The 25,614-nt window shown below is 55.6% G+C and overlaps 2 protein-coding genes across 2 annotated transcripts; both read left to right on the top strand.

Moving 5' to 3' along the window:
- Positions 1-1,987: 1,987 nt before the first annotated feature.
- On the top strand, positions 1,988-10,480 carry RABIF (RAB interacting factor). Its single transcript, XM_041770245.1, has 2 exons — positions 1,988-2,159; positions 7,986-10,480. The coding sequence occupies exons 1-2, from the start codon at positions 2,034-2,036 to the stop codon at positions 8,229-8,231; spliced, it is 372 nt and encodes a 123-aa protein (XP_041626179.1). The 5' UTR covers positions 1,988-2,033; the 3' UTR covers positions 8,232-10,480.
- Positions 10,481-15,065: 4,585 nt separating this feature from the next.
- On the top strand, positions 15,066-25,108 carry LOC121472874 (tubulin alpha-8 chain). The gene is made up of 5 exons (XM_041724437.1): positions 15,066-16,399; positions 18,057-18,279; positions 19,289-19,437; positions 21,045-21,725; positions 23,300-25,108. Exons 1-5 carry the CDS (start codon positions 16,397-16,399, stop codon positions 23,591-23,593), a joined length of 1,350 nt encoding a protein of 449 aa, XP_041580371.1. The 5' UTR covers positions 15,066-16,396; the 3' UTR covers positions 23,594-25,108.
- Positions 25,109-25,614: the final 506 nt, after the last annotated feature.

Raw genomic sequence — 25,614 nt, 5'->3', positions numbered from 1 at the left:
TGATCAAACCACAGCTATGAAACATGTGACTCATCCTATCAGAGAAAGATCCAGGGGAGGCAGAGAAATGGGGGTAAAGAACTGAGGGCTCCTGGACTATCTTTACTGCTTGCTTTTCTGAGTTGCAGACCAAATTCCTAAATAGTTCTATGGCAGCCACGGCTGAATATTCTAAAGAAAACATCTAAAACTTTGCTCTCTTCCCAATCCTACACACTTTGTTTATGCACATACACAGATGTACCCCTAATTTGGGGGTTCCTCTTGTTTCTCTAGGTCTCTTGGATGGCAACCAGCCAAATAGGTCTCCAGTCTCAGAGATTTATCATTTATCGTGTCACTCCTATTACAATACAGACACCCAACTTATTTCTTGGTCCTTAATGACTTTATTTCTAATAGTTCCACATACATTCCTCTATTTGTATTCCCTCTGCTACCACATAGTTTGGGCCTGTATGTCTTCCCAGACTCATGGTGATGGCCTGTCTTCTCCTCCTTCCAGTCTAGCTCCTCCATTTCGTCATCAGTGTTATCACAGCACCTAATACACAGCAAATTTTCAGTGAATATCAAAGTTCTTTCTGGCCTTTATTCCATAGATACCGTCGCCCATATTATGAAGTTCAAAATTCCTTCCCATGACTTTAGACCCATGGTGCTGGGCCCACGCTGCCCCTCTGATCTTCCCTTTGCTCAGCTGTTCCCCCCTTAGGTATAACGTGTCCAGTGGCCGCCTGCACGTCCTCAGACTTGCTCTCCTCTTTGCTCAGGTATTGTTCTGTCTGAAATCCCCTTTCCAGACAAAGTCCTGGCCACACTGATGTCACGTAGTTGTCAGGTAGCGGGATCCCGGGGGACGCGGGGGTTAGCGCCGCCTTCCGCCCAGGGCGTGACCCCGGCCCTGGGGATCGAGGCCCACATCGGACGCCCCGCAGGGAGCCTGCTGCTCCCTCTGCCCGTCTCTCTGGGTCTCTCGTGAATAATCTTCTATTTTTTCAAAGATCTTTATTCATTCACAGAGACCCAGAGAGACAGAGGCAGCGACCCGGGCAGAGGGAGCAGCAGGCTCCACGCAGGGAGCCCGACGCGGGACTCGATCCGGGCCTCCAGGGTCACGCCCTGGGCTGACGGCGGCGCTAACCCCTGCGCCCCCCGGGCTGCCCAATAAATGATCTTAAAAAAAAAAAGAAAAACGTCGCGTAGGGAGACCCTTTTCTAACTCCCCAGTGGGGATTACTCCCGGGCCGTGGCCTCCGTCTACTCCATCCCGTGCCTGTCGTCGTCGCAGGCCGCGGGGTCCGGGCGCCTCCCGGTGCCGCCTCCCGGTGCCGCCCGCCTGAGGGCCGGGGCCGGTGCCCCTGCGCCGTGCGGGCTCCCGCCGGGGAGCTACTGAGGCAACGAGGCCGCGCAGGGCGGAGGAGACGCCGCCGGACGAGGTCGAGCCCGGCCAGCGGGGATCGGGGCCCGCGAGCGCCGGGCGGGGCGGCTCTGAGGCGGCTCTGAGGCGGCTCCGAGGCGTGTCCACGCGGCCTTGCGCCTGCTCACGACCCGCCGCCCAGCGCAGCGGCGACGCGGCTTCCCGGCCCCGCGCGGGGCACCGCCGACGAGCTCTCCTCCAGGGGCGGCCGCAGCCGGGGCCCTCGCGCCGCGGCCCGAGGCCAGTCCAGTCTCCGCCAGCGGGAGGCGCGGCCCGCGTCTGCCGCCGGGCGAGGGCGAGGGCGAGGGCGAGGGCGAGGGCGAGGCGAGGGCGAGGGGCGGCCGCGGAGCGCGGAGACCGCGTCACGGCCCCGCAGCCCCGGGTCACAAAGCAGGCGAGTCCCGGCCGGCCGGGCGCTGAGCGCGGCGCTTGCGCAGGAGGCGGCGGAGCGGGACGCGGACGCCCGCGCAGGGGGTGGCCCCGCCCCGCCCCGCCCCGCCCCGCCCCGCCCCGCCCCGCCCCGCCCCGCCCCGCCCCGGAGGCCGCGCCTGCGCAGAGGCCGCGGAGACAGCGCCTGCGCGGTCGGGCCCGGGACGCGGCGGCGGAGGCGGCGATGGAAACGGCCGAGCCGCTCAGCGACCTGGTGTCCGCCGAGGGCCGAAACCGGAAGGCGGTGCTGTGCCAGCGCTGCGGCTCCCGGGTGCTGCAGCCCGGGGCCGCGCTCTTCTCCCGCCGGCAGGTAGGGCGCCCCGAGGCCGCGACCGCCGACCCCCGTGCCCTGCGCCTCAGCCGGGCTTCCGGGGGCCGCCGGCGGGCGGGGGCCGCGCCTCAGGCCCGGAGTCGCCCTGACGGACGCTTCCCCTCGCGCTCGCATCTCCCTCAGGGCTGCCGCCCCCGGAGCCGACGGTGGGACACGGCTCTTTACCTTGGTGAGGCGTGACCGGGGTGTGACCCCGCCGCGTGCGCCCCGCTCGGGACGGCCCCTGGGCCTTCGCGGGGAGGCCTCGGGGGAGGGGCCGGGGCCGGGGCCGGGGCCGGGGCCGGGGCGCGCTCAGGGCCCGCAGCGTCCCTCGCGGCGGCGGCAGCACGAGGCTCAGCAGCAGGGCCCGGCGGCGCAGAGCTCCCTCCCGCCACAATCCCAGCCCATCTCGCGACGCCTTCAGTGTTGTTTTTAGATTTTATTTATTCATGAGAGAGGCCGAGACCCAGGTGCAGGGGGAAGCGGCTCCCCGCGGGGAGCGGGTGCGGACTCGATCGCGGGCCCGGGGGTCACGGCCTGGGCCGGAGGCCGACGCCCCACCGCGAGCGCCCGCGCCCAGCCCAGGGTGCGCTGTTACACCACTAGCCCGTGAGGTCTTGTGCCTTGAGACTGTGCACGTAAGTAAGAGGTTAACGGACATTTAGATTTAAGTAAATCAGTGAACCGGAGCCCAGTGTAGGGATGGGTCAGCGTGGATGGAACGGATTCGTGCTCACCGGGCTGCAGCACGTGTTCTTCGTGAATCCTGTAACTGGCCTCTCCATACCCTGGAACTCGGAACTTCCTGAAATCTAGAGTTTGTGACAGGAAATTATGACGAAGCCGAATGGAGATGGAGGGAACGGCGGGGTGATATTTCATAGTTAGCAGGAGGAGGAGAAGTACGGTTTCTTAGAAGAACCGAAAAGTTCAACGTGACCAGAAAGCCAGGATGTAATACAACTGGCAAGTAATGCAGCCAGGTGGAGTTAAGGTGATTGCAGTAGAGGAGGCGAGGGAGCTCGGGGGAGGACCCATCCCCTTGGAGCGTAGAAGCCCACGCATGGGGCTAGGATGCGGGACCAGCAAGGACGCTGAGCCAGGTGCCCATCGGCGGTGGACAGGGCAGCGACCAGGCCACCTCACACGGCCATGAGGGGTCACCACATGCCAGGATCCGTAGAGGAGCCAACATGCATGTGAGGGTGTAGGAGTAATTGGGAGCAAGGAGAGCACCGGTTCCCACTCCCCATCCTGAAGATCCCAAAGTAGGTGGAGTGTCAGACGATGGGCAGCACCGAGGAGCCATATTTCCATGAAGACAAAGAGAAAAGGGAAACACTCACCAAAGGTTGAGAATGTAGGAAAGACAGACGAGGTTAGAAAAGAGTAATTTGTTTTTTACAGTTTTTGGAGGGGGGGAGAAGCGTGGCAGGAGTGGGCAGCGGAAGATGAACTCAGAAGAGAGCAGTGTTTGGTGAGACAGGGCAGCAGAGGCCCCGAGGGCACACCCAACAGCAGTGTCTCCCGAGGCGGAACATGTACTTCTCTGCAACCCAGCCAGTGCACCTCAGGACCTTTGCCCCAGGGGAGTGAAAACAGGTTTACACAAAACCTTGTACGTAAATGTTCATTGTACCGTTTTTCATATTGGCCGGAAACTGCCAGGTGTCCTTCAGCAGGGGAATGTCTAACAAACTGCTGTAGCCGTATGGTTGGATGAACCGCGATGGAATGAACCACTGACATATTATACAGCTTGGGTGACTCTCCAGAGAATTGTGCCGCGTGAAAAAAGCCAGGCCCAAAATAATACATACTGTATGATTCCATTTCTGTGACATTTTTGAGTTCTAGAAATGGAGAGTCGATGAGTGACTGCCAGGGTTGGGAACTGGGGGCTGAGGGTTCTGGGAAGTGTGGTTATAAAAATGACAGGAGGGGCCCTCCTGGTGGTGGAGCTGCTCAGGGTCTTGACTGTGGTGGTGGATACATGAACTTCCTCGGGGTAAAACTGACCGAAGTGTGTACACATCACACAGAAACAGGGCACTCTGAATAAAATCAGTGTCGGTGTCCTGGTTATGAGATTATGCTCCGGTTTTGCAGAATATTACCATCAGGGAAAACTGTGTCACCAAACACAGGGTATGTGGAATCTCTGTATTGTGTCTTGATATAGAAATAATTAGTATATATGTCTTTATATTCTTCACTGCATGTGAACCCACAGTTACCTCCGTAAAATTTTAAGACTGATTAAACAATTTAAAAATCAGGACATTATGCTAAGTAAAATAAGCTAGTCACAAAAAAGACAAATATTGTATGATCCCACTCATGAGGTACCGAGGGTAGTCAAATTCCAAAGTCATAGGGACAGAGCAGAATGGTGGTTTGCATGGACTGGAAAATGGGGAGTTGTATTTAATGGGTACAGAGTGCCATTTTGGGAAGATGAAAAAATTCTAGCGATGCGTGGTGGTGGTAGTTGCTTAACAGAGTATATATATTTAATGCCACTAAACTGCACACTTAAAAATGACTTAAATGGTAAGTTTTAGGGGCACCTCGGTGGCTCAGTTGCTTGAGCATCCCTCTCTTGATTTGGGCAGCGAACCTGCTTAGGGATTCCCTCTCTCCCTCTGCCCCTCCCCCTGCTCTTTCTCTCTGAAGTAAATCAATCTTTTTGAAGAACGGTTTTATGCTATGTATATATATGGTTGGTCACAAAAAACCACCACAAATACTCACAGAAGGGAGAAAATTACAAAAAAAAAAAAAAAAGATACCAAAAGTTTACTCTGTACTGTAACAGTTTTTATTTTCATCTATATTGTAGCCTGCTTGCCAAGTTTTCTACCATAAGAATGGATTTTTACAAAGAGAAAATTTTTAAAGATTTTATTTATTTATTTATTTATTTATTTATTTATTTATTTATTTATTTATTTATTTATTTGACAGCAAGAGCATGCAAACAAGCAGGGGGAGCAGGACAAGGAGAAACACTCCCTCCCCAGCAGGGAGTCCGACATGGGGCTCCATCCCAACCACCCAGATGCCCCAAGAGAAAGTATTTTTAAAAGGACAGTTAACAGTTCTTTTTTTTTTTTTTTTTTTTTTTTCCGTTTCAAAGATTTTATTTACTTGAGAGCATACAAGCAGGGGCAGAGAGGGACAAGCAGACTGCATACTGAGCAAGGAGCCAGACGCGGGGCTCCATCCCGGGACCCCAGGATCATGACCCGAGCTGAAGGCAGTTGCTCAACCGACTGAGCTACTCAGCTGCCTCTTTCTTGAGAAAGCAAAAGGAGTTCCCCTGACCATCTCCCGGAGTTGGCTTATTCTACGTCTCTCTGAGGAGATGGTCCAGGATTAGGGTAGTGGCTGAGGTCCTAAGCAGTTAGCCCACCCAGTCAGGGATGTAACTGGCAACTCTGGCCCCTGGCCCTCTGAGTTAGCAGCCCTCAGTGAGATAGTAATTTCTTGGTTTCCACCCCAGTGGTCTATCTAGAAAGCCTAATTGTATTCCAAATGTTACATCCCCAAAGCTGACCCTGCAATAGCCCTGGGCACTGCAGAGACAGGGTTGAGATGAGATTGAGATGCATACAAATACACACACAATGTGCTTAAATTTAAATGTAGGTCTAGTCTTATGGATCTGACGGGATTTAAATAAAAATGAGAATGTTGAGAACCCTTGAATGACCGGTTAATAGTATTTATCTCAAATCACTACTCAATAGAGACTGCAGAGGTGGTGTTTTGCATCATTAAAAAAACAAGCAAACTATAACTGTGGGAGGGAAGCTGGGGCTCCTTTGTTGGACATTTAAAGGCTAATGTTTAAAAAGTCTTTGGTTTTTCTCCCCTTAATGTTTCACTCACCTTACCTGTAGTAAAGATGTTGATTTCACACCTACAGAATAGGCCAGAAACACCTTCGGGGGAATTTATCTCTCTTCACAGAGAGATACAGCTAAGGCTGGAACCTAGGTCTCCGGGTCCCTGAGTTTTGGTTCCTCTTTGCCTCTGCCTGTTCCCATTTTCACGTAGGGTAAAACAAAGCACTGGGGACTCCTTAAAAACATTAGATGAGGTAAAAAAAAAAAAAAAAAGGTGACTGGAATGACCATATAACAGGAGGAGGGACTGTCCTATTTTTTGATGTCCTCAGGTGATCTTACAGTGTAGGGTGGTACACAGATACCTGTTTTAGCAGGCCACGTGGTTGGAAGATGGGGAGCAGAGATGTTCCGGATCAGTGCTCCCTCCTCTATCAGGGATAGCCACACGACGGCCCAGCGTGTTTAATGCACACTAGCAGCTTTGTGATTCCCTAACAGCAGCATTCAGGAAGAGGCTTGCTCATCTCTACCAAAGCATTTGCCTCTTTTGGACTAATTAGTGTCCAGTGGGTTTTTTGTTTGTTTGTTTGTTTTTTTTTTAATTAAAAAGAAAGTTTTTTGCTTTTATTCTGCTTGCTAATGCCAGACAACCACACTGGGGGCATCCTATTGTATTAGAGTTTGGGGATGCAGTAGAGATGTACTATGGGGTGGAAAATAAATTTATTGGCAGCAGCCATAATGACAAGGAGCAGAGGGGTAATGAGCTTTGCTGGCATTGTATCCTCTAGTACTCTGGGGCAGCGGAAGGTGTGTAAACTAACCATAGGGAAGAAATTAAAGGGCGTGTATGTGTGTGAGGCTTTCTTCTAATGATCGGGAAGGCATGTCGATTAGTGGGTAGGAGGATCCTTGGGATGATATTCCAAATTCTAGAACTAGATTTTCCTTTTCAATGCTCTTTTTGTAAGATAAGTCCAGCATATACACAACACTGATAGAATAGAACAAAGCCAGATGTCCTCTGTTTATTCTTTTTATAAATATTTGAGTTCTTGCTCCATGTCAGTTATTATTCTAGGCACTGGGGTTATAGTAATGAACAGGAAAGGTAAGCTCCTTGCTTTCCTGCGGCTTGCATTCTAGTGGAGGGAGACCCATGGTAAATAGCTAAGCCAATAAATAATTTCAGAGAATAAGTAAGAAAAGAGGTAGTGGCATAAGGAAATTTGGGGGGTAATGAATGTGTTATCTTGCTGGTAATGATTTATCAGTATTTACATGAGCCAAAGTATATCACATTGTACACTTTAAATATGTACAGTATATGTGTCAATTACACCCCAGTAAAGCCATTTCAAAAAATAAAATACGGGCACCTGGGTGGCTCAGTCAGTTGAGCCCCTTCGGTTCAGGTCATGAACCTGGGGTCCTGGGATCAAGTCCCACATCAGGCTCACTGCTCAGAGCCTGCTTCTCCCTCTGCCTCTGCCTGCCACTCCACCTACTTGTTCTCTCTCTCAAATAAACAAATATTCTTTTTAAAAATAAACAATAAAAATAAAAAATACAATGGACAGTATAGGAAGCTAATTCAGATTGGTCAGAGAAGACCTCATGAAGAGGTTACATTTGAGCAGAATATCATGAAGGAGCCAGCCTTGCCACGATCTGAGGGCACAGAGCACACTCACCCTGTGTGGCTATAGCAGAATGACCTCCAGGGAGATCAGGATCAGGCGTTGGAGCCACATGACCAGAGCATGTCACTTATGTCTCTTCAGGATCAGGGCGCAGACCAGAGGCAACAGAGGAGCCACCCAGCATCCTCGTCTCTAACGTGATGACAGGGCTCCTCATTTGGTTTTCAGTCCAGGAAACTGCCAGGGAATGTGAAGTGTAGGCAGGATGGGGGCGATGATGCAAGTGGGCCAGTCAGCGTCTGTATTCTTCGTGTTCTCTTCCACTGCAGCTTTTCCTTCCCTCCATGAGAAAGAAGCCAGCTCTGGCTGACGGCAGCAATCCTGATGGCGATCTCCTCCAGGAACACTGGCTGGTTGACGACATGTTCATCTTCGAGAACGTGGGCTTCACCAAGGACGTGGGCAACATCAAGTTTCTGGTGTGCGCAGACTGTGAAATTGGACCAATTGGCTGGCATTGCCTGGATGACAAGAACAGTTTCTATGTGGCCTTGGAACGGGTTTCCCATGAGTAACTGAGGGGAGGGGGACTCGGCTCCACCGCCCGCTATAAAAGCTGCTCCCCTCAAGAACTGGCATTTAACCTGGTGTAACTGTGCTGCTGCCCCTTTTCTGTACTAATGTAAATGATGAGTATCAGCACGTCCGGTTGAACATGCATAGGGCTGATCCCGTGTCCCTAAAGCCTCAAATGGGCGCCTCTTTCACAGCTCACGTTGCATCCCAGCATCTCCTCTCCCTTTTCTCCCAGTGGCAGGACACTGGAACACTTTCACAAATCTGCCCCCATCCCTGACATCCTGCCTGGGCTCTCTGACCCTGGACTCCCTTGTTTCTTGCTCTGTGACAGCAGTGTTCAGTCTCAGCCACGATGACACAGAGCAGATGATGCTCGTGCTCACAGTTCAAACCCCACCTTCTCTCACTCAAGAAAGCATACAAGTGACTTTGTTGGGTGGCTAGCTTTATCTACAGTAGTTTATTCTTTTTAAAAGTATAGCATTTACAGACTTCAGTATTTAAACTGCTAATAGGAAACACATTACTTTGGACACGTCTGTAACGTCACGTTTGAGAGCCGACCCTCTGGGTTGATAGTGACTTTTTATGGTGAAGATGACTATATCCCCTCCTCCCTTCAAATCTTGATGTGGTTTCTCTTTACTTTATAGCCTATACATTGAGAATTAGATTTTCAACCCTGTCTGGCAGCCACGCCAAGGAAAACTCAGCCCTGGCTTCAAATCAGGGTGGAGGACGCCCACATTATCCTTTGCCACATTATCCATGACTTTACAGGTTTGTCGTATTTGGGCAAGTAACTCTTCCTCTTTTCCTAGGAAAGACTTCTCTACTGGATAGCGTCACTATTTACTGAGCCCACTAAGAATGGTCCTCAGAGTTTTGGTTCAGCTGGAATCCCTGGACCAATCCAGAACACAAATTTCTGTCCAAATGCCACTATCTTCTGTAGCTGTGGGGTTACTCTAACAGTTTGATGTTAGCCAATTTGTCAGCCCTTCAATATGATTATCACTTGTTCTGTCATTTTTCTTCTGAAGTGACTCAGTGTCTTAAAAGGAATCTCTATGGCCAGGTGTTGAGTGTCCTCCCAGAAGTCCTACCTCTAAGATTGAGGAGAACATAGAATTGAAATAAGGACTAAACAGAACCCTTACAAGCTACAGCCCATCCTTCTGTGTCTGTTTTCTGCTTGCTCCTGCCTTCTTTCTCTCCAGAACTTTTCTGAGGACTCCCCAGGTAAATTGTGGGCCTTGGGCTTTGCAATCAACCTACCAAGGAAGGTGGCTTCCTTCCGCAGTCATCGCCTCAGTGAGCTGTAGTTGAAAATGAGAGAACTGTTCCCTAGACAAAGTCAAATGTCTATGATTATGGCATTTGTAGTAAAACAACTGTGAGAATTATCCACTCAGGTCAGAAGGAACAAAACCAAGTAGATGCCTCTGGGGCATGTAGCCCCTTCTATCACAAGCCAAAACCTACGGAAAGCATTTTTTTAGATTAGACTTTGACTTTTCTTTCCTTTTTTAATCACAGAAATAATCACTCATTTCCACCATCCGGAGATTGCCTATGGTAATGTGGTATATACCCTTCTTAGTGTTTTTTCTGTATGTATATAGAAACATGTATGGTTTTTAAAAACAGATAAGAGATCATATTGTGCTCTTTTATAACTTGCTTTTTCCATTTGACAAAGTCCTGACTTCCCATGTTAACAGATAACCATCTATGGACACCCTTGTATTTCTGTACTATAATTTACTTAAACAATCTACTATTAGATTGTCTCCAGTCTCTTATAAACGATGTGATGTAACGTGCAACTTTATAGTTAAATCTGGATACAAATTCTGAACTATTTTCTACATTGCTAGAAGTAGAATTGTAGGGTATGCACGTTTTCATGGATTTGCTCTCTTGACACATACTCTTCAGAAACAGCTGTGGTAATTCACCGTCCTTCAGCAGTGTAAAAGAGCACTGATTTCTCCGAAACCTTCCTAACACTGGGTATTTATTATCATTAAAATATTTTGCCACTTTATAGAAAAAGTATCTCATTGTTTTAATTTGCATTTATTTTATGTTTAATGAAATTTTTATATACTTATTGGTCATTTGTATTTTTGTTTTTTTTTACAGAATTGCCATTGTTGCCCCAGTAGCCAAAAATACCAAGTTGTTATTCTTGCCTTTGCAGTTTAATTTGAAAGAAATAAAGGCGTGTAAACAGTAGAAATTAGATTCCTGTATGTGCTTGGGAAGAATATGCAATCTGAAAAAGCAGAGGAGAATGGAGACCCGACCCTCCTGTCAACTCATAAGTTAATCACTCAGTGTCTGCTATAAAATGAGAATGTCACCTCTTTGTTCCCCTTATGCATAATGGGCTCTCTGCTCTCAGCAGAGACTTGTGAAACCATTATCTGCTTTGTCGCAGGTAGGTGGACACAGCCCATGAGTAGAGGAACTTGCGGGTCCTGTTAGGGAGAGCAATTGATGTTCCCTAGGCCTAATTTTTCCTACAAAATTCTTTTTTAACACAAAGACAGTGGTGTACTGACATTTTACATATTGTTACTATGCCACGTGCGAGCCTACTCCAGTAACTGTGATGTGTAACCACTGAGAACTTCTATTCCTGACGATGGTGGAGAGGTCGTTCGGACTGACCACCCCACTGAGAGCAGCCAGAAAGGCCGGACAGGCATTGGCGAGCTAACGTGTGTTTGAAGTGCTCCTGGACCCGGAGCACTGAGAAGACAGAGGCCCCAAGAAGTGGGCTTTGTGTTACGGGCCGCTCTTCTATTGGGGGCATTTGCCAGATGTCAAAGGGGGCAGTGCAGGGGCTGGTGGGTGATTGGGACAGCCTTCCAGAAGTAGGGGTCTGGGCCTGTCAAAGAGTGGTAGACTGGGTAAATGCTTCACATATGGGGGTGAGGCCCTCAGTCCCCTGCACCCCAAGAATAGGGGTGAGCCAGAAGTAGGAAATAGGCTGAGGGGACTGCAGCTTGGCTTCCAACAATGTGAGGCCTTGAAATTAGATTAAGTCGATCCCAAAGTGGTAGTTTCCCAAACCCTTGGCATAAGCAAGTAAGAATGCTCTCTGGAGGAAAATACCGTCTTTAATTTCAACTTGTTTCTACAACAATTTTGCTAATACCATATTCTGAATGTGACAAAATGAAACCAGGCATATGAGACAGGATATTAAAACCAGTGAGGGCCCCCTGGGTGGCTCAGTGGCTGAGGGTTTGCCTCTGGCCAGGGCATGACCCTGGGGTCCTGGGATTGAGTCCCATGTCAGGTTCCCTGCATGGAGCCTGCTTCTCCCTCTGCCTGTGTCTCTGCCCCTCTCTGTGTGTCTCTCATGAATAAATAAAGTCTTTAAAAAAAGAAAAAAAAAAAAACAAAACAGTGAAACAAGAGGCCATGGAAAGAGGCCCGTAGAAGCCACAGATAGTGGAGCAATCAAACACAGACTAAGATAACGCCTTACTCTGTTCAAGGAAATAAGCAAGTTTTGGGAATTTGAACAGATACCTGGACATGTGAAAAAAATACGAATGCTAGAGTTAAAAAAAAAATCCAATAACCAAAATTAAGAATTCAGTGGAAGTTTTTGACAGCAGATGATGCATAGCTGAAGAGAGAACTAGAGAACTGGGAGCTAGGAATGATTCTCACATATTTGCAAGACTAAAACACAAAACCTTATACATTCCTGAGAGCAATTCAAAGGAAACACATTTATAGGGCCAGAAAACTACAGCCCAGAGGCCAAATCCACTCAGGCTAGCATCTGATTTGTTGAGATTCAGGAGCCTGTGACCTAAGAATGGTTTCTACCTTTTGAAATGGTTACAGAAGTTCTTATGTAGTATCTCCCAATTTTACCTCTTAACCTGCAAAGACTAAAATATTGATTAACTGGTCCTTTAAGAAAAAAAAAGTTGCCAAATCCTAATTTTGTAAAGATGTCGACTTTTCTCCACAAACTGATGTATAAATTTAATAAAATCCTGGTGAGAAAAAACATTTCATGAAATTCATCAAACTGATTGTAGGAGTTCTATGGGAGTGCAGAGGGCCAGGCTAGCCAGGACAGCCATGGAGGAACACAAGAGGCAGAGTTTCTCTGTTGGACGGACATTGTCACAAGAATGGACAAACAGACCCAGGCATGTCACACCTTGATTTATGACGAAAGCAGGGGTGATGATTTGGAGGGAGCACAGGAGGGTTCCTGCAATGCTGGAACTGCTGTTTTCTCATCTGGATAGTGGCTCTGTAACATTATTAAGCTGTACGTCTTTTGTGCACTTTTCTGAATATATGCTGTATTTTCATAACAAGAGTTTGAGAGAATGTAACTAATGATTCTACACAACGCCCACTTTCCTTTTTTAAGACTTTTTAGAGGCAGCCCCGGTGGTTCAGCGGTTTAGCGCTGCCTTCAGCCCAGGGTATGATCCTGGAGACCCGAGATTGAGTCCCATGTCGGGCTCCCTGCATGGAGCCTGCTTCTTCCTCTCTCTCTCTCTCTCTCTCTCTGTCTCTCATGAATAAATAAAATCTTAAAAAAAAAAAGACTTTTTATTTGGGGGGGGCACCTGGGTGGCTCAGTAGGTTAAGCGCCTGTCTTCAGTTCCCGTGATGATCCCAGGGTCCCTGCTCATTGAGGAGTCGACTTCTCCCTCTCCCTAGGCCCCTCACCACTCTTGTGCATTCTCCCTCTCTTGCTGTCTTGCTCTCCTTGTCTCAAATCAATTTTTTAGATCTTTTAAGATTTTATTCATGAGAGACAGGGAGAGAGGCAGAGACACAGGTGGAGGGAGAAACAGGCTCCCTGTGGCGATACCCATGTGGGACCCGATCCCAGGACCCCAGGGTCACTCCCTGAGCCAAAGGCAGATGCTCAACTGCTGAGCCACCCAGGTGTCTCTCAATCTTTTAAATCTTAAAAAAAAAAAATTTTTAAGTAATCTCCACACCCAACATGGGGCTTGAACTTACAACCCCAAGATCAGGAGTTGACTCAATCAAAAAAAAAAAAAAAAGGAGTTGACTCAATCAACGGAGCCAGCCAAGCGCCTCCACACCCACTTTCCTAAACATTAGTTCTTCCCTTCAGAATTGGACGGCACTTCTTTTCTATTACCTCCTACATCTATACACATTTAATAATTAAACCTTGTCTCTACTTCCCTCTAAGGAAGATCAATTCCATAAGGGTAGGGACCAAGAATATGTGTTATATGTTAATTAGTCAAATTTAAATGAAATTTTCAAAAAGAAATTAGGTACTGCACTTTTTTTCCCCAATACTTCTTGATAAAGACAATGGAAGCAGATGTGGTACAAGATCGCACGGCACATCTGTGTGGTCATGACCCTGTCTAAGCCCATAGGGTAAGAAAATAAAGGTGTTAGCTTCAGTAGTGCCAACCTTTCAATTGTGACCAAGGTGTTCATGTGTTTGAAGAATTAAATTCCCAGAATATGTCTAAATATGTCTAAATGTTAGAATTTAAGGTCAGGTGAGGGAAATGTCCACCAAATTCACTTCAAATCTATTGAAACTAAAAAAAAAAAAAATACATTGAAACTTTGAATTCATGTAACCTTGTATGGAAACAATGTTACGTATGATGTGTAATTTGTAGCCTGTGACACAAAACTGTGTGTACCCACAGCAAAGTATTACAATAATGGTTCTAATTTTGGATGTCAAGAACAAGTCCTGGGGCATCCCGGGGGCTCAGCAGGGGAGCGTCTGCCTTTGGCTCAGGGTATGACCCCGGGGTCCTGGGATCGAGTCCCGCGTCGGGCTCCCTGCATGAAGCCTGCTTCTCCCTCTGCCTGTGCCTCTGCCTCTCTCTCTCTGTGTCTCTCATGAATAAATAAATAAAATATTTTAAAATAAATCAGTCATTTGAAAAGCCGGTGGTCCCTCTCCAGTACTGGCACTGGCTCAAGAACGAGTAGCCCAGGCACGGCCCTGTGTCTCCCTGTCTCCCTTGACTTCACCGCTGGGTGAACAGGATATTCTTGTTCCCACGAAGTCTCCACCTTCCTTGCTCCTCCCTCCCCCAGTCAGAGTGCGGTTGTCCTATGGATTCCGGGTCATTAGGGAGAGAGTGCCCGTAGGGAAAGGATGCAGAAACCTAGAGGCGACCGTGGCCTTTGCCTCCGAACTTTGTAACGCCTTCAACTCCCGAAGAACCGCGGGAAACGGCATGTGTGCAGCGGCGCTGCGGCTGGGGTCGGTGGAGAGGAGAAAACAGATGTGGACGCTGCAGCCAGCTGGGTAGGTGGAATCCGAACACCTTGCGGCAGAACTGACACGTGTGCGCTGTGAAGAAGCACGCTGCCGGGAGGTTGGTGTGTGTCACTCCCACGGACGGCACTGAGGGTCACTGTCGCAAACACAGGTCTACTTGGGGAGGGCCAATAAAGCGACCGAAGGACATTCTTAGCTGCCAGACACCAGCAGCCGGTGGTGAAACGCCGGACAGGACCGGGCATGGAGGACAGGATGGTGTTGAGCGCACGGCCAGGTGGCTTCGTTTTAATCAGACTTGCCCACGTTCAGGAGGATGTAACATTCGGGACGTTCTGCTTGGGGCAGTGACAGACCGGGAACAACCAGGTCTCCGGTTGTTCTCGGTTTTCAAAGTACTTATTTGGATGTTCACGCGCAAGCTCACCTCACCCCTTGCCTGGAGGGCACCGCTTCACCGTGCAGCCTCCTAGAACACAAGGGTTGAGATCAAAGGACACTCTCCAGAGTCTGGAGTTAACCTTTGCACCCCGCATTCACACCACCAAGCCACCTAGACCACGACGCAGTCTGAAAAATATCCCAGGATTCTTTTGAACGACACGTCTAGAGTCTTGTGGAAAAGCAGGTGCAGGTGACACGAACTTTGAGTCTTCCTGGGTTGTGGCAACGGGAAGTCACTACGGCTGCAGATTTTCCTAAAGCAACGATTCAAATCTCCAGGCCAGGCTGGCATAATTAGGGTGCAGGCACCTTCCCAGCGGGAAGGGAGAGCAGGAGATGACAGATGCTTTGGGTTCCTCTGGAACGTGCTGAAGGAGTAAGGTCGTCACTGGGGTGTCCAGTCATTTGATAGAACCAAAGGCCAATTGACCCTCCCAAACCAGGAAACCGGCCCATTTGTTTCGCTTACGTATTTAGAGAAACTGTGGAGGAGGGACGGTGCGCGGCCCTTTAGCTCGGAAACGCACGAAACCACCGCCGGGGAAACCAACCAAGTAACATCTATGACCTGCCTGAAATACCGCTGATGGGTCACGCCTCTGTGGGTCACCCTCGAGGGCCCCACAGCCCGTGGGCTCCTGTGACTCTCCAGAATAACATCCATGTTCGCCCTCCAAGTCTTCTCCAGTGGGCTCCGGGCAGCCTGGGCCCGGCCTCGGCAATCACCTGATCTCACCTGACCTCACCTGTTGTCTCAGTCAAGGGAGGTCAACTCCAATTACTTGCCCAGGAGCGCCCTCCGCCACCCACACCCGCCCTCCCCCACACCTGCCGGCCCGTCCTCCCGCACACCTGCCGGCCCGCCGACCCCCAGCCGAGCAGCAGCTTGTCCAGCCCAGAAGCTCCCGGTACCTGGTTCTCGCCGCGGCACCTCTTCCCCGTGCGACGGCTGCGGGGCTCCGGGCTGCGCCCCCGCCCGAGGTTTCTGCACTTTTCCAGCCACGTCCGCCACGTTACGCGGGGAAAGACCTGGGCACGGGACGCGGCGGCCTCCGCGGAGCTCCCACCCGGGCAGGAGCGCAGAGCGACCCCCGAGGACCGCAACCCGAGCTTTTCCCTCCCTTCGGCTTTACAAACCGGCCAATCAGCGGCCGCGGCAGCGAAGCTCCCGAGCTCCCGGCCAATGGCAGGGAAGGGGGCGGGCCTCGGGGGAACGCGGCCCAATGGGGGCGCGCAGGGGGCGGGCCCCAAACGGCCGCCGCCCAATGGGAGCCCGGCTGGAGCCCGGCCGCGGCTGGGCGCGGACTTATAAGCGGCGCCCGGGGGCCGCGCGGGGCTTCGTGGTGTGGCTGGAGCCTCGGGGCGCGTCTGCGGTCGGCGACCCTCGGCGACCCTCGGCGACCCTCGGCAGACCTCGCCGAAGCCGCCATGGTGAGGGGGCGCCGGGGGCGGGCCCGGGAGTCCCCGCGGGGGTCGGCGCGGGAGAGCGTCAGGGGGGCAGCGGGGGGGGGAGGGGAGGGAAGGGGCGCCCGGGCGGGGGGGGAGGGGAGGGAAGGGGGCGCGGGGGAGGGAAGGGGCGCCCGGGCGGGGGGGGAGGGGAGGGAAGGGGGCGCGGGGGAGGGAAGGGGCGCCCGGGCGGGGGGGGAGGGGGAGGGGACGGGAAGGGGGCCCCGGGGGGTAGAGGCGCGGGAAGGGGGGGCTGCGGGAGCGCGCCCCGGGGGGCCGGGGACCAGGGGGCGAGAAGGGGGCGCCCGGGGCGGGGGGCGCGGGGCGGAGGGCGCGGGCCAGGCGGGCGGCCCCGACGGCGGCCCCGAGTAGCGCGCGGGGACCCGGCCCCGGCCCCGGCCCCGCGGCGCCCCCGCCCGGGACAAAGGCGCCCGCCCGCCCGCGGCTTAGTCCCCGCCCCCGGGAGCCCCGCTGGGCGCGGGCGGGCAGGCTGGGCGGCCCCGTGTCCCCGGGTCCCCGCGTCCCCGCGTCCCCGCGTCCCCGCCCGGGAGGCCCCTGAACGCGTCTGTGCGGCCCACGGAGGACGCCCGAGCCCGGGAGAGGCGCCGCCGCCGCGCAGGTGACCCGCGACGTGCTAAGACCGCGTGGGGGGGTGACCCGGGGTCCCGGCCCCTCGCCCCTCGCCCCTGGCCCCGCCTCCCTCTGGGTCTCCCACGAGTGGGTCAGTAAGGGAAGGCGGCCTGCTCGGGGTGCTGCGGCCTTGGAGAGCCGCCACGTGGGCCGCGCCCACCCGGACAGCCCACCCGGACAGCCCACCCCGGACAGCCCACCCCGGACAGCCCACCCGGACAGCCCACCCGGGACAGCCCACCCGGGACAGCCCACCCCGGACAGCCCACCCCGGACAGCCCACCCGGACAGCCCACCCGGGACAGCCCACCGGGACAGCCCACCCGGACAGCCCACCCGGACAGCCCACCCCGGACAGCCCACCCCGGACAGCCCACCCGGACAGCCCACCCGGACAGCCCACCCCGGCACAGCCCACCCCGGCACAGCCCACCCAGGCCGTGCGGACCCGCGCCCTGACCACCGAGCGGCGCTTCCACCCTGCGCGGGGCAAGGGCGACCCCGCGGGCCCGGGGCCCTCCCGCCAGCGGGACCCTGTGCATGAGCCTTGACACTGGCTCCAACTCGCAGCCGGGCCTCCGTCCGCCCCCAGACCTGCCCTGGCCTTCTCCCCGGGGGTGTGGGGGACACAGCGCCCGCGTGGGCACCGCGCCCTGGCCGGCCTGTCCTGGGGCGCAGGGCTCGAGCCCCCCTCCCTCCCCGGCCAGCTCACAGGCACCAGGCGGCTCTGCTGCTGGACGGCGGCTTCCCTGTCCCTGCCCCTGAGCACCCAGGCTTTAGGCACCTTTGGTCCCAAGTCCTGGGTGAATGAAGACAGCGGGAACCACCCGCTGGCCTAGAGCGCGGCCGGCCTGGAAGGGGAGCCCAGGCTTCTGGGTTTCAGACCCTGTAACTCACTGCTAGGCCTCAGGCCCGGGGAGGAAAGATGAAAGGATGCGTCCGGGGCCTTTCCTGGCCCGAACTGGCTCCCTCCTGCATTCACACCACGTCGCGGCTCCGCTTCCCCCAACAGCGCGAGTGTATCTCCATCCACGTGGGCCAGGCGGGCGTGCAGATGGGCAACGCCTGCTGGGAGCTCTACTGCCTGGAGCACAGCATCCAGCCCAACGGCACCATGCCCAGTGACAAGGCGCTGGGCAGCGGCGACGACTCCTTCAACACCTTCTTCAGTGAGACGGAGGCCGGCAAGCACGTGCCCCGGGCCATCTTTGTGGACCTGGAGCCCGCAGTCATAGGTCGGTGGCCGGGAGGGTATTTGTTGCCACCCCAAAGTCCGCGGGGAGCCCTGCTCAGGGAGGAAGCTCTTGGGACGCAGGCAAGGCCCTGCCAGGAGCAGCACTGAAGCCTGCCGCTCTGGTCTGGACTCTGACTCCCGGGGGTTCCCCGGGGCTTCCTGTGCGGAGAGGACAGTCGGTCACGGAGGCCCAGACCCGCTGGACGTGGCAGTGAGGGGCCCGGCCCAGGACGAAGGCCGCAGCAAAGAGTGGGCGTAAACGCAGACACTTTAAGCTGCCTCTTTCCTCCCCCAGCCCCTTGAGGATCACGTTGCCTACGGACCAGAGCGCAGAGACCTGGCTGTCGCTGGCTCCCAGGCCGTTCTCCGCTTCCTCCCTTCTGCATCTGGATCTCCTCAGTTTCCTGTTCCTGAAAACTTCACCCCTCTCCTCATCTATCTTTCTTTTCTTTCTTTTTAAGTTTTTACTCATTTGAGAGAAAGCGAACATGCGCACACAAGCAGGGGGAACCCCAGAGGGAGACGGAGAAGCAGGCTCCCCACAGAGCAGGGAGCCCCACGAGGGGCTCAGCCCCAGGACCCCGGGATTATGACTTAAGCCAAAGTCAGACACTTAACTGACCGAGTCCCCCAGACGCCCCCCCGCTCCGTCCTCATCTTTCCAGAGACCGTTTTGTGGGCATTACACTGTGGGCTGGGCTTTCTGCATCAGTGTGTGTTCTTGTTCTGCTAAAAGTCAAGTGAGACTCCCCTGGACGCGCTCCAGTTCCTCCCCAGGTCCCTCCCCAGGTAGACGGGGCTGTGAGGGAAGACACAGTTAAAGCCCCTGACCCGTCCCCTGACCCAGGTCCAGGAAGGACTAACTAGACTTTGGAAGTGGGCGTTGCAAGGCCGTCGCCCCCTGCTCCCTCCTGCAGGTGCACCAGGGCAGCTTGGCAGCGTGGGTCCTGGCGCCCGTGGCCTGTGGGGATGAGACTCCTCTGACCTTTGCCCTCTCTCTTCCCCCCAAGATGGGGTGAGAACTGGCATGTACAGGCAACTCTTCCACCCTGAGCAGCTGATCTCTGGCAAGGAAGATGCTGCCAACAACTACGCCCGAGGCCACTACACGGTGGGGAAGGAGATCATCGACCTTGTGCTGGAGCGAATCCGAAAACTGGTGAGCGGACCCAGTGCCCTTGACACCTGCAGGATCCCACGTGTGTGGTGGTCCCGCCTGGCCGGGAGGCCGGACACATGTGGAAGAAAGGGAAACCGCAGGCCTGGGCTGTGACCCACGCCCCCCGGGCCCTGGTGGCTCCACTGCTTTGCGGGGGGTGGGCGGGGGGCGCTGGGGCCTGGGTGCAGGGCCTGGCTGAGAAGCCTGAGGGACCTGTTCGCCCTGAGCGTGGACCCAGGCCCCCGCCCTGCTGGCTCCCAGCTTTGGCAGGTCCCTCTGTCCAATCCAAGCCTCCTCTGAGCCCCAGCAGGTAGGTGGGGGCAGCCTGTGCTTCGGCTCCCAGGCAGAGCCCCGGAGAGGCTCCTGCTTACTGGTTAGCGTAACCACTTCCCACTTGACCCCACCCCTCGCCGGAGGCACGGAGCGCAGGCGTGAGGCCAACTAGCAGCCAGTTCCTTGGCACTGGTCCCTAGAGAGATCGCCGGGACAGATCGTCTGCTGCTCACGCTCCAGCGGAGGCTGAGGACTTGCCATCGACTTGGGGACTGGGATTCGGTGCTTGAACAACGTACCCCCTGGCTTAGGGTTTTCTTAAAAGGTTTATCGAAGGGTTGGAGTGAGTTTGTTTGGGGGCAGGTTTTTGTTGTCACCAATTTGCGGAAAGTTTGCTTTTAAGTGATTTTTTTTTTTAATTTTTATTTATTTATGATAGTCACACAGAGAGAGAGAGAGAGGCAGAGACACAGGCAGAGGGAGAAATAGGCTCCATGCACCGGGAGCCCGACGTGGGATTCGATCCCGGGTCTCCAGGATCGCGCCCTGGGCCAAAGGCAGGCGCCAAACCACTGCGCCACCCAGGGATCCCCTAAGTGATTTTTTTTTTAGATAGACTTGCCACAGCGCTAGTTTCAGGCGGATGGTGTAGGGATCCGATAAATGGATGTATCGCAAGTCAATGGAGAATTTTTATATCCTCCCTCCCGGGGCGTCCGGTGTAGACCGATGCCCTTGTAGCCCAAGGACCAGCTACGTCAGAAGTCAGTGAGGGCGCTTGTTAACCCCGCGGGTCCCTGTGTTCCAGTCCTGGGAATCTCTGCTCGACGAGATGCCACCCCTGCCACCCCTGCCTCCCCCACCTCCCACTGTCCTGCAGCCAGGTGGCCAGGCTACCGAGTGGAGAGGGCCCAGCTCTGACGTCCAGTCATCCGCCCCGTCTGACCCTCCTCTGCCCTCCCCTCCCACTGCCCCTCATGCCCCTTCACACACCCAGCAGGGCCCCTGGAGGTCATGTGTCCCCTAGACCTCCAAACCCCTGCAGGTGTTCTCTTCTCACTTCTACCGAGGCGAAGCACAGGAGCATGAGAAAACTTCCTGGAATGGTGGGAGTTTCTGTATCTCAAGGAGTTAGGTAATATAGGTAACACCGTCCACACCGTCCGTCGTACATGCGATAAGACGTATACCCCTAAGTACCAGTTGTGCTGCAAAGCGTTTTCCTAAGTGCAGAAGGGAATACCGTTAGCCTAGGGCCCCATAGTTTTGCAGACAGAAGAGGGCCGGGGCGGGGGTCGTCCCCTCCATCCTAACGGTGTCCCCTCCTACCCCAGACAGACCAGTGCACCGGGCTCCAGGGCTTCCTCATCTTCCACAGCTTCGGGGGTGGCACCGGTTCAGGCTTCACCTCCCTGCTGATGGAGCGGCTCTCCGTGGACTACGGCAAGAAGTCCAAGCTGGAGTTTGCCATCTACCCCGCTCCGCAAGTGTCCACCGCGGTCGTAGAGCCCTACAACTCCATCCTGACCACCCACACCACCCTGGAGCACTCGGACTGCGCCTTCATGGTGGACAACGAGGCCATCTACGACATCTGCCGCCGCAACCTGGACATCGAGCGCCCCACCTACACCAACCTCAACCGGCTCATCGGCCAGATCGTGTCCTCCATCACCGCCTCCCTGCGCTTCGACGGGGCCCTCAATGTGGACCTCACGGAGTTCCAGACCAACCTGGTGCCCTACCCCCGCATCCACTTCCCCCTGGTGACCTACTCCCCCATTGTGTCAGCCGAGAAGGCCTACCACGAGCAGCTGACGGTGGCAGAGATCACCAACGCCTGCTTTGAACCCTCCAACCAGATGGTCAAGTGCAACCCTCGCCACGGCAAATACATGGCCTGCTGCATGCTCTACCGGGGGGAGGTGGTGCCCAAGGACGTGAACGCCGCCATCGCCACTATCAAGACCAAGCGCTCCATCCAGTTTGTGGACTGGTGTCCCACGGGCTTCAAGGCAAGTTGGGAGTGAGGTGGGGGTGGGAGGCGCGGGGCTGTGTGCCCGCCCAGGGGAGCGTCCCAGGAGCTGCAGGCAGGGCAGGGGTGCTGGCGATGGGGAGAACCAGGCAGCCAGCAGCTTTGTTCTCAACAAGCTCGGCTCATACAAGGCAGAGCGGGTCTCCTTCGCCCGGCAGATAGGCGCTCCCCGGGGCGGCCACTCTGGCGGGGGCCAGGTGTCAGCCTGTGCGGGGGGCGCAGCCGCCTAACCCGGCCCCTGCTCCCAGGGGAGGGCTTTTGGGGACACGGAAGGGCCTACCGTTCAGTGACAGGGCAGGACACGGGTCGGAGGGTCTGTGACCACGGCCCCTTCCTTGAAGACTCGTGGAGAAGGCTTGCTCGACGCCCCTCTCGCTTCTGTCCACATCCTCAAGGCTGCTGGGCACGTGACCTACTTGAAGTTTTATGGGTTGTTCCAGGGTGAGCTTAGAAAGATTAAAGGTGGCAGCTGTGACGTTTAGGAAAACGCGGCTTCCCTGCCCGGTGACGCTGGTGCAGCTGTGACCGCGATGGGAGGGGACACAGGGTCGAGAAGCAGCGAGCCGTCACCCGCCAGGACTCGGGCTCAACCAGAGACAGGTGCCGGGAGGTCTGGAGGCGGATCCTCCGGCTCCGAATTAGGAAAGCGTGGCCCCTGCAGGCAGTAGGCCCCAGCCCTTGGGGCGGTGAGCGGAGGCGACCTTCTGGTTTTCAGTGCTGAGTGTGAGGGTCTCCCTGTGTCCGGGCAGGGCGGTGCTTAAGGAGACGGGGCTTGGATCCCGTCGGGGACCTTCACGAGGTTTCATAGTCCCTAGACTGTTTTCTAAACTACAGGAGAGGGGGGAGATTGAGCACGGCTGACACCCGCGTGCCTGCTGCCTGGACTCAGCACCTGGGTTTCCTTTACGTTTGCTTTGCTGACCCACTTAGACTGGCCTACGGCTTTTCATGACACACAAGTTCGTTTTTGTGCCTAACGAGATTCATAATAGTTCTCCAAATTAAAAATACCAGGGCAGCATCCAAACTTTCCCACTCCACAGATGCCTTTCACATCAGGTTTTCAAAGTCAGGATTTAATCCAAGCTTCGGCATTATACGTGCCTCTTAAGTCTTTTTTATTTTTTAAAGATTTTATGTATTCATGAGGGACACAGAGAGGCAGAGGCACAGGCAGAGGGAGGAGCAGGCTCCATGCAGGGAGCCTGACGTGGGACTCGATCCCAGGACCCCGGGTCACACCCTGAGCTGAAGGCAGACGCTCCACCGCTGAGCCTCCCAGGGGTCCCCATCTCTTAAATCTTTTAACATAAAACATCCGCCCTTTTTCTTGACGGTGACTCGAAGGCATTAGTCTAGTCGTCCTGAAAGTCCCACGTTCTGGACTTGTCTGTTCCTTGGGTGCTGCACCCTGTCTGTCACCCCTGCGCCTCTTACCGACTGGTGGACGCCCCACCCGGGGCCCGGCCCCCGTGTCTCGGGTGTGGGACTCCTACAGACCCCTTCCCAGCAACGCGGAACCAGGGCCTTACGCCACCCGCTGTTTCCTCTCAGGTTGGCATCAACTACCAGCCGCCCACCGTGGTGCCCGGGGGCGACCTGGCCAAGGTGCAGCGGGCGGTCTGCATGCTGAGCAACACCACCGCCATCGCCGAGGCCTGGGCCCGCCTCGACCACAAGTTTGACCTGATGTACGCCAAGCGGGCGTTTGTGCACTGGTACGTGGGCGAGGGCATGGAGGAAGGAGAGTTCTTGGAGGCCCGGGAGGACCTGGCCGCCCTGGAGAAGGATTATGAAGAAGTGGGAACGGAGTCGGCGGACGGCGAGGACGAGAGCGAGGAGTTCTAGGGCCCCTGGCGCCTGCCCGTGGTCGGGCTCCCTGTCCTGTTTCCCTAAGCCCCACAAATACAGTCGGTGTCTGGGTGACGCGGGGCTCTCGTGACGTGCGGCGCGGCCGGGCGCGGGCCTCGGAGCGGCGACTTCCGTGTCCCCCTAGTCACGGGGCAGGGCGGCTGCCGGCAGGGGTCGGCAGCGCTGTCCCCGCCATCAAGGCCCCTGACGGCCGGCGGGGGCTCGGGCCGCGTGGCGAGTCCCCTGGTCCCCCGGTCCCCAGGTCCCCAGCCGGCCGGGGAAGGCCAGGGAAGGGCCAGCCCTGGGAGGGGTCGTGCCGTTGGCTGCCCCTGGGCGGGCGGAGGTCTGTGTGCCAGACGCATCGGGGTGGGGCCGCCCGCGGCCGCGTGGACGCCCGGCGCCCGGGACACGGGTCTTCGGCGGGGCCGCGAACGTCTGAAATAATGTTGTAAGTGCCTGTGAGCCTTTGAGGCAAAAGAAAAGTTTGTTTTTTCATTTTTAACGGGTCCCTGACGAGAAAGGCCCCGTGGGTCTGGGAGCCGGCTGCCTGTGGCCTCGGGGCAGCCGAGGAGCCCGCGGGACCCACGAGGAGAGGCAGGCGGCCCGGCGCGGGGGTGACAGGAGAAGCCCCTGGGCCCGAGGGAGGCCGCGCCCCGGGGACCCCCGACCCGGAGGGCAGCCTGTGCTCCGGGCCTCACTCCGCCTGCCTCGGTTGCTCGGTTCTACCGTAGCTCGGACGTGTGCCTGCTTCGTCCTCAGGCCCGGCGAGCCCTGGGGCCTCCTGGAGGCGTCGCCAGCGTGGCCTTGCTCTGGGTCCGGCCCGGGCTTCCGGGTGTTGACCTAGGAACCGGTTCCCAATCCGTGAGCCTTGCCGGTGGACCCGGGGGGCGTTTCCACCCGAGCGCCGCATCCACAGACCTTGGCCCCTTCGGGGAAACTGCGGGCTGCGCCCCTGCACGAGTGGCCCGTCCCGGCTGCGAACGGGTGTCTCCCCGCGGGTCCTCCGGGACGTCGGGCTCGGGGCAGAGGTGGGCTGAAGGCACAGTAGGAAGGGGAAGGAGCCAGGAAAGCCCGGCGCCGTCTGGAGACCTGGGCCGTGTGCGTCCGGCCTGCGCGCTGCTTGTCTTCACGCCCACCGGAGCGACCCAGGAGTGGGCCTTCCCTTCCCTCCCCCTTCTCCCCCTCCCTCCCCCTCCCTCCCCCCTCCTGCCCTTGCCGCTGCAGCCATTCACGGGGTAGCAGGCCCCCGAGGTAGGGACCCTCCTGAGGTAGGGACCCTCCTTCCCAGCCCGCGCACACCCAACCCCGAGCCTGTCCCGTGCTGGGGTACCGAGGGCTGAGCGGGCCGGGGGGCGGGGCAGGCCAGGTGAGGCATCGGGGTGAACCTGCCGCTGCGTTCTCTCCTGGCCCCAACCGCAGCAGAGGTGAGGCACGTCCTCTTTTCTCACTTCCTGTCCCTTTTTTTTTTTTTAAATGAAAGCATTTTTTTTTTTAATTTTTATTTATTTATGATAGTCACAGAGAGAGAGAGAGAGGCAGAGACATAGGCAGAGGGAGAAGCAGGCTCCATGCACCGGGAGCCCGATGTGGGATTCGATCCCGGGTCTCCAGGATCGCGCCCTGGGCCAAAGGCAGGCGCCAAACCGCTGCGCCACCCAGGGATCCCTGTCCCTTTTTTGTGCGCATTTTCGAAAGAATCTTTTTGTTAAGCCTGTGTCTGGACTCCGCCCCCCTCCCAACAGCCACCACCGAGCTCTAGTCGAGTCGCGTCCCTGGGTCCCCAGGGAGAGCCCGGCCTGGGTTCCTTCCAAACTGGGGTCCTCGGTGGGGAAATGATGGAGAAGCAGAGCGGTGGTTGCCTTGGGAGTTGAGGTCTGCAAGTAAAGCGTGTCCCCGAGCATGTCCCCGAGCATGTCCCCACACGCTCCTGGACAGTAGACCCTAAGGAGGCATTACCTGCGGGCACCACCCCCTGCCGTTCCTAAGTGACCCGGGTGCCCGCTGGGAAGTGGGCTCTG

The sequence above is a fragment of the Vulpes lagopus genome, chromosome 1 (genome assembly GCF_018345385.1).
Source record: "Vulpes lagopus strain Blue_001 chromosome 1, ASM1834538v1, whole genome shotgun sequence".
NCBI lineage: Eukaryota > Metazoa > Chordata > Mammalia > Carnivora > Canidae > Vulpes > Vulpes lagopus.
Note: the sequence above shows the minus strand (reverse complement) of the source record. Positions and strands in the feature narration are given on the sequence as shown.

What these genes read in the sequence shown, in the direction of transcription:
- RABIF (XM_041770245.1), top strand. Translation starts at nt 2,034, where the DNA reads ATGGAAACGGCCGAGCCGCTCAGCGACCTGGTGTCCGCCGAGGGCCGA. An exon ending in CGCTCTTCTCCCGCCGGCAG is followed by an intron (nt 2,160 to 7,985) that starts GTAGGGCGCCCC and finishes CTTCCACTGCAG; the next exon opens with CTTTTCCTTCCCTCCATGAG.
- LOC121472874 (XM_041724437.1), top strand. An exon ending in CCTGGAGCCCGCAGTCATAG is followed by an intron (nt 18,280 to 19,288) that starts GTCGGTGGCCGG and finishes CTTCCCCCCAAG; the next exon opens with ATGGGGTGAGAACTGGCATG. An exon ending in TGGAGCGAATCCGAAAACTG is followed by an intron (nt 19,438 to 21,044) that starts GTGAGCGGACCC and finishes CTCCTACCCCAG; the next exon opens with ACAGACCAGTGCACCGGGCT.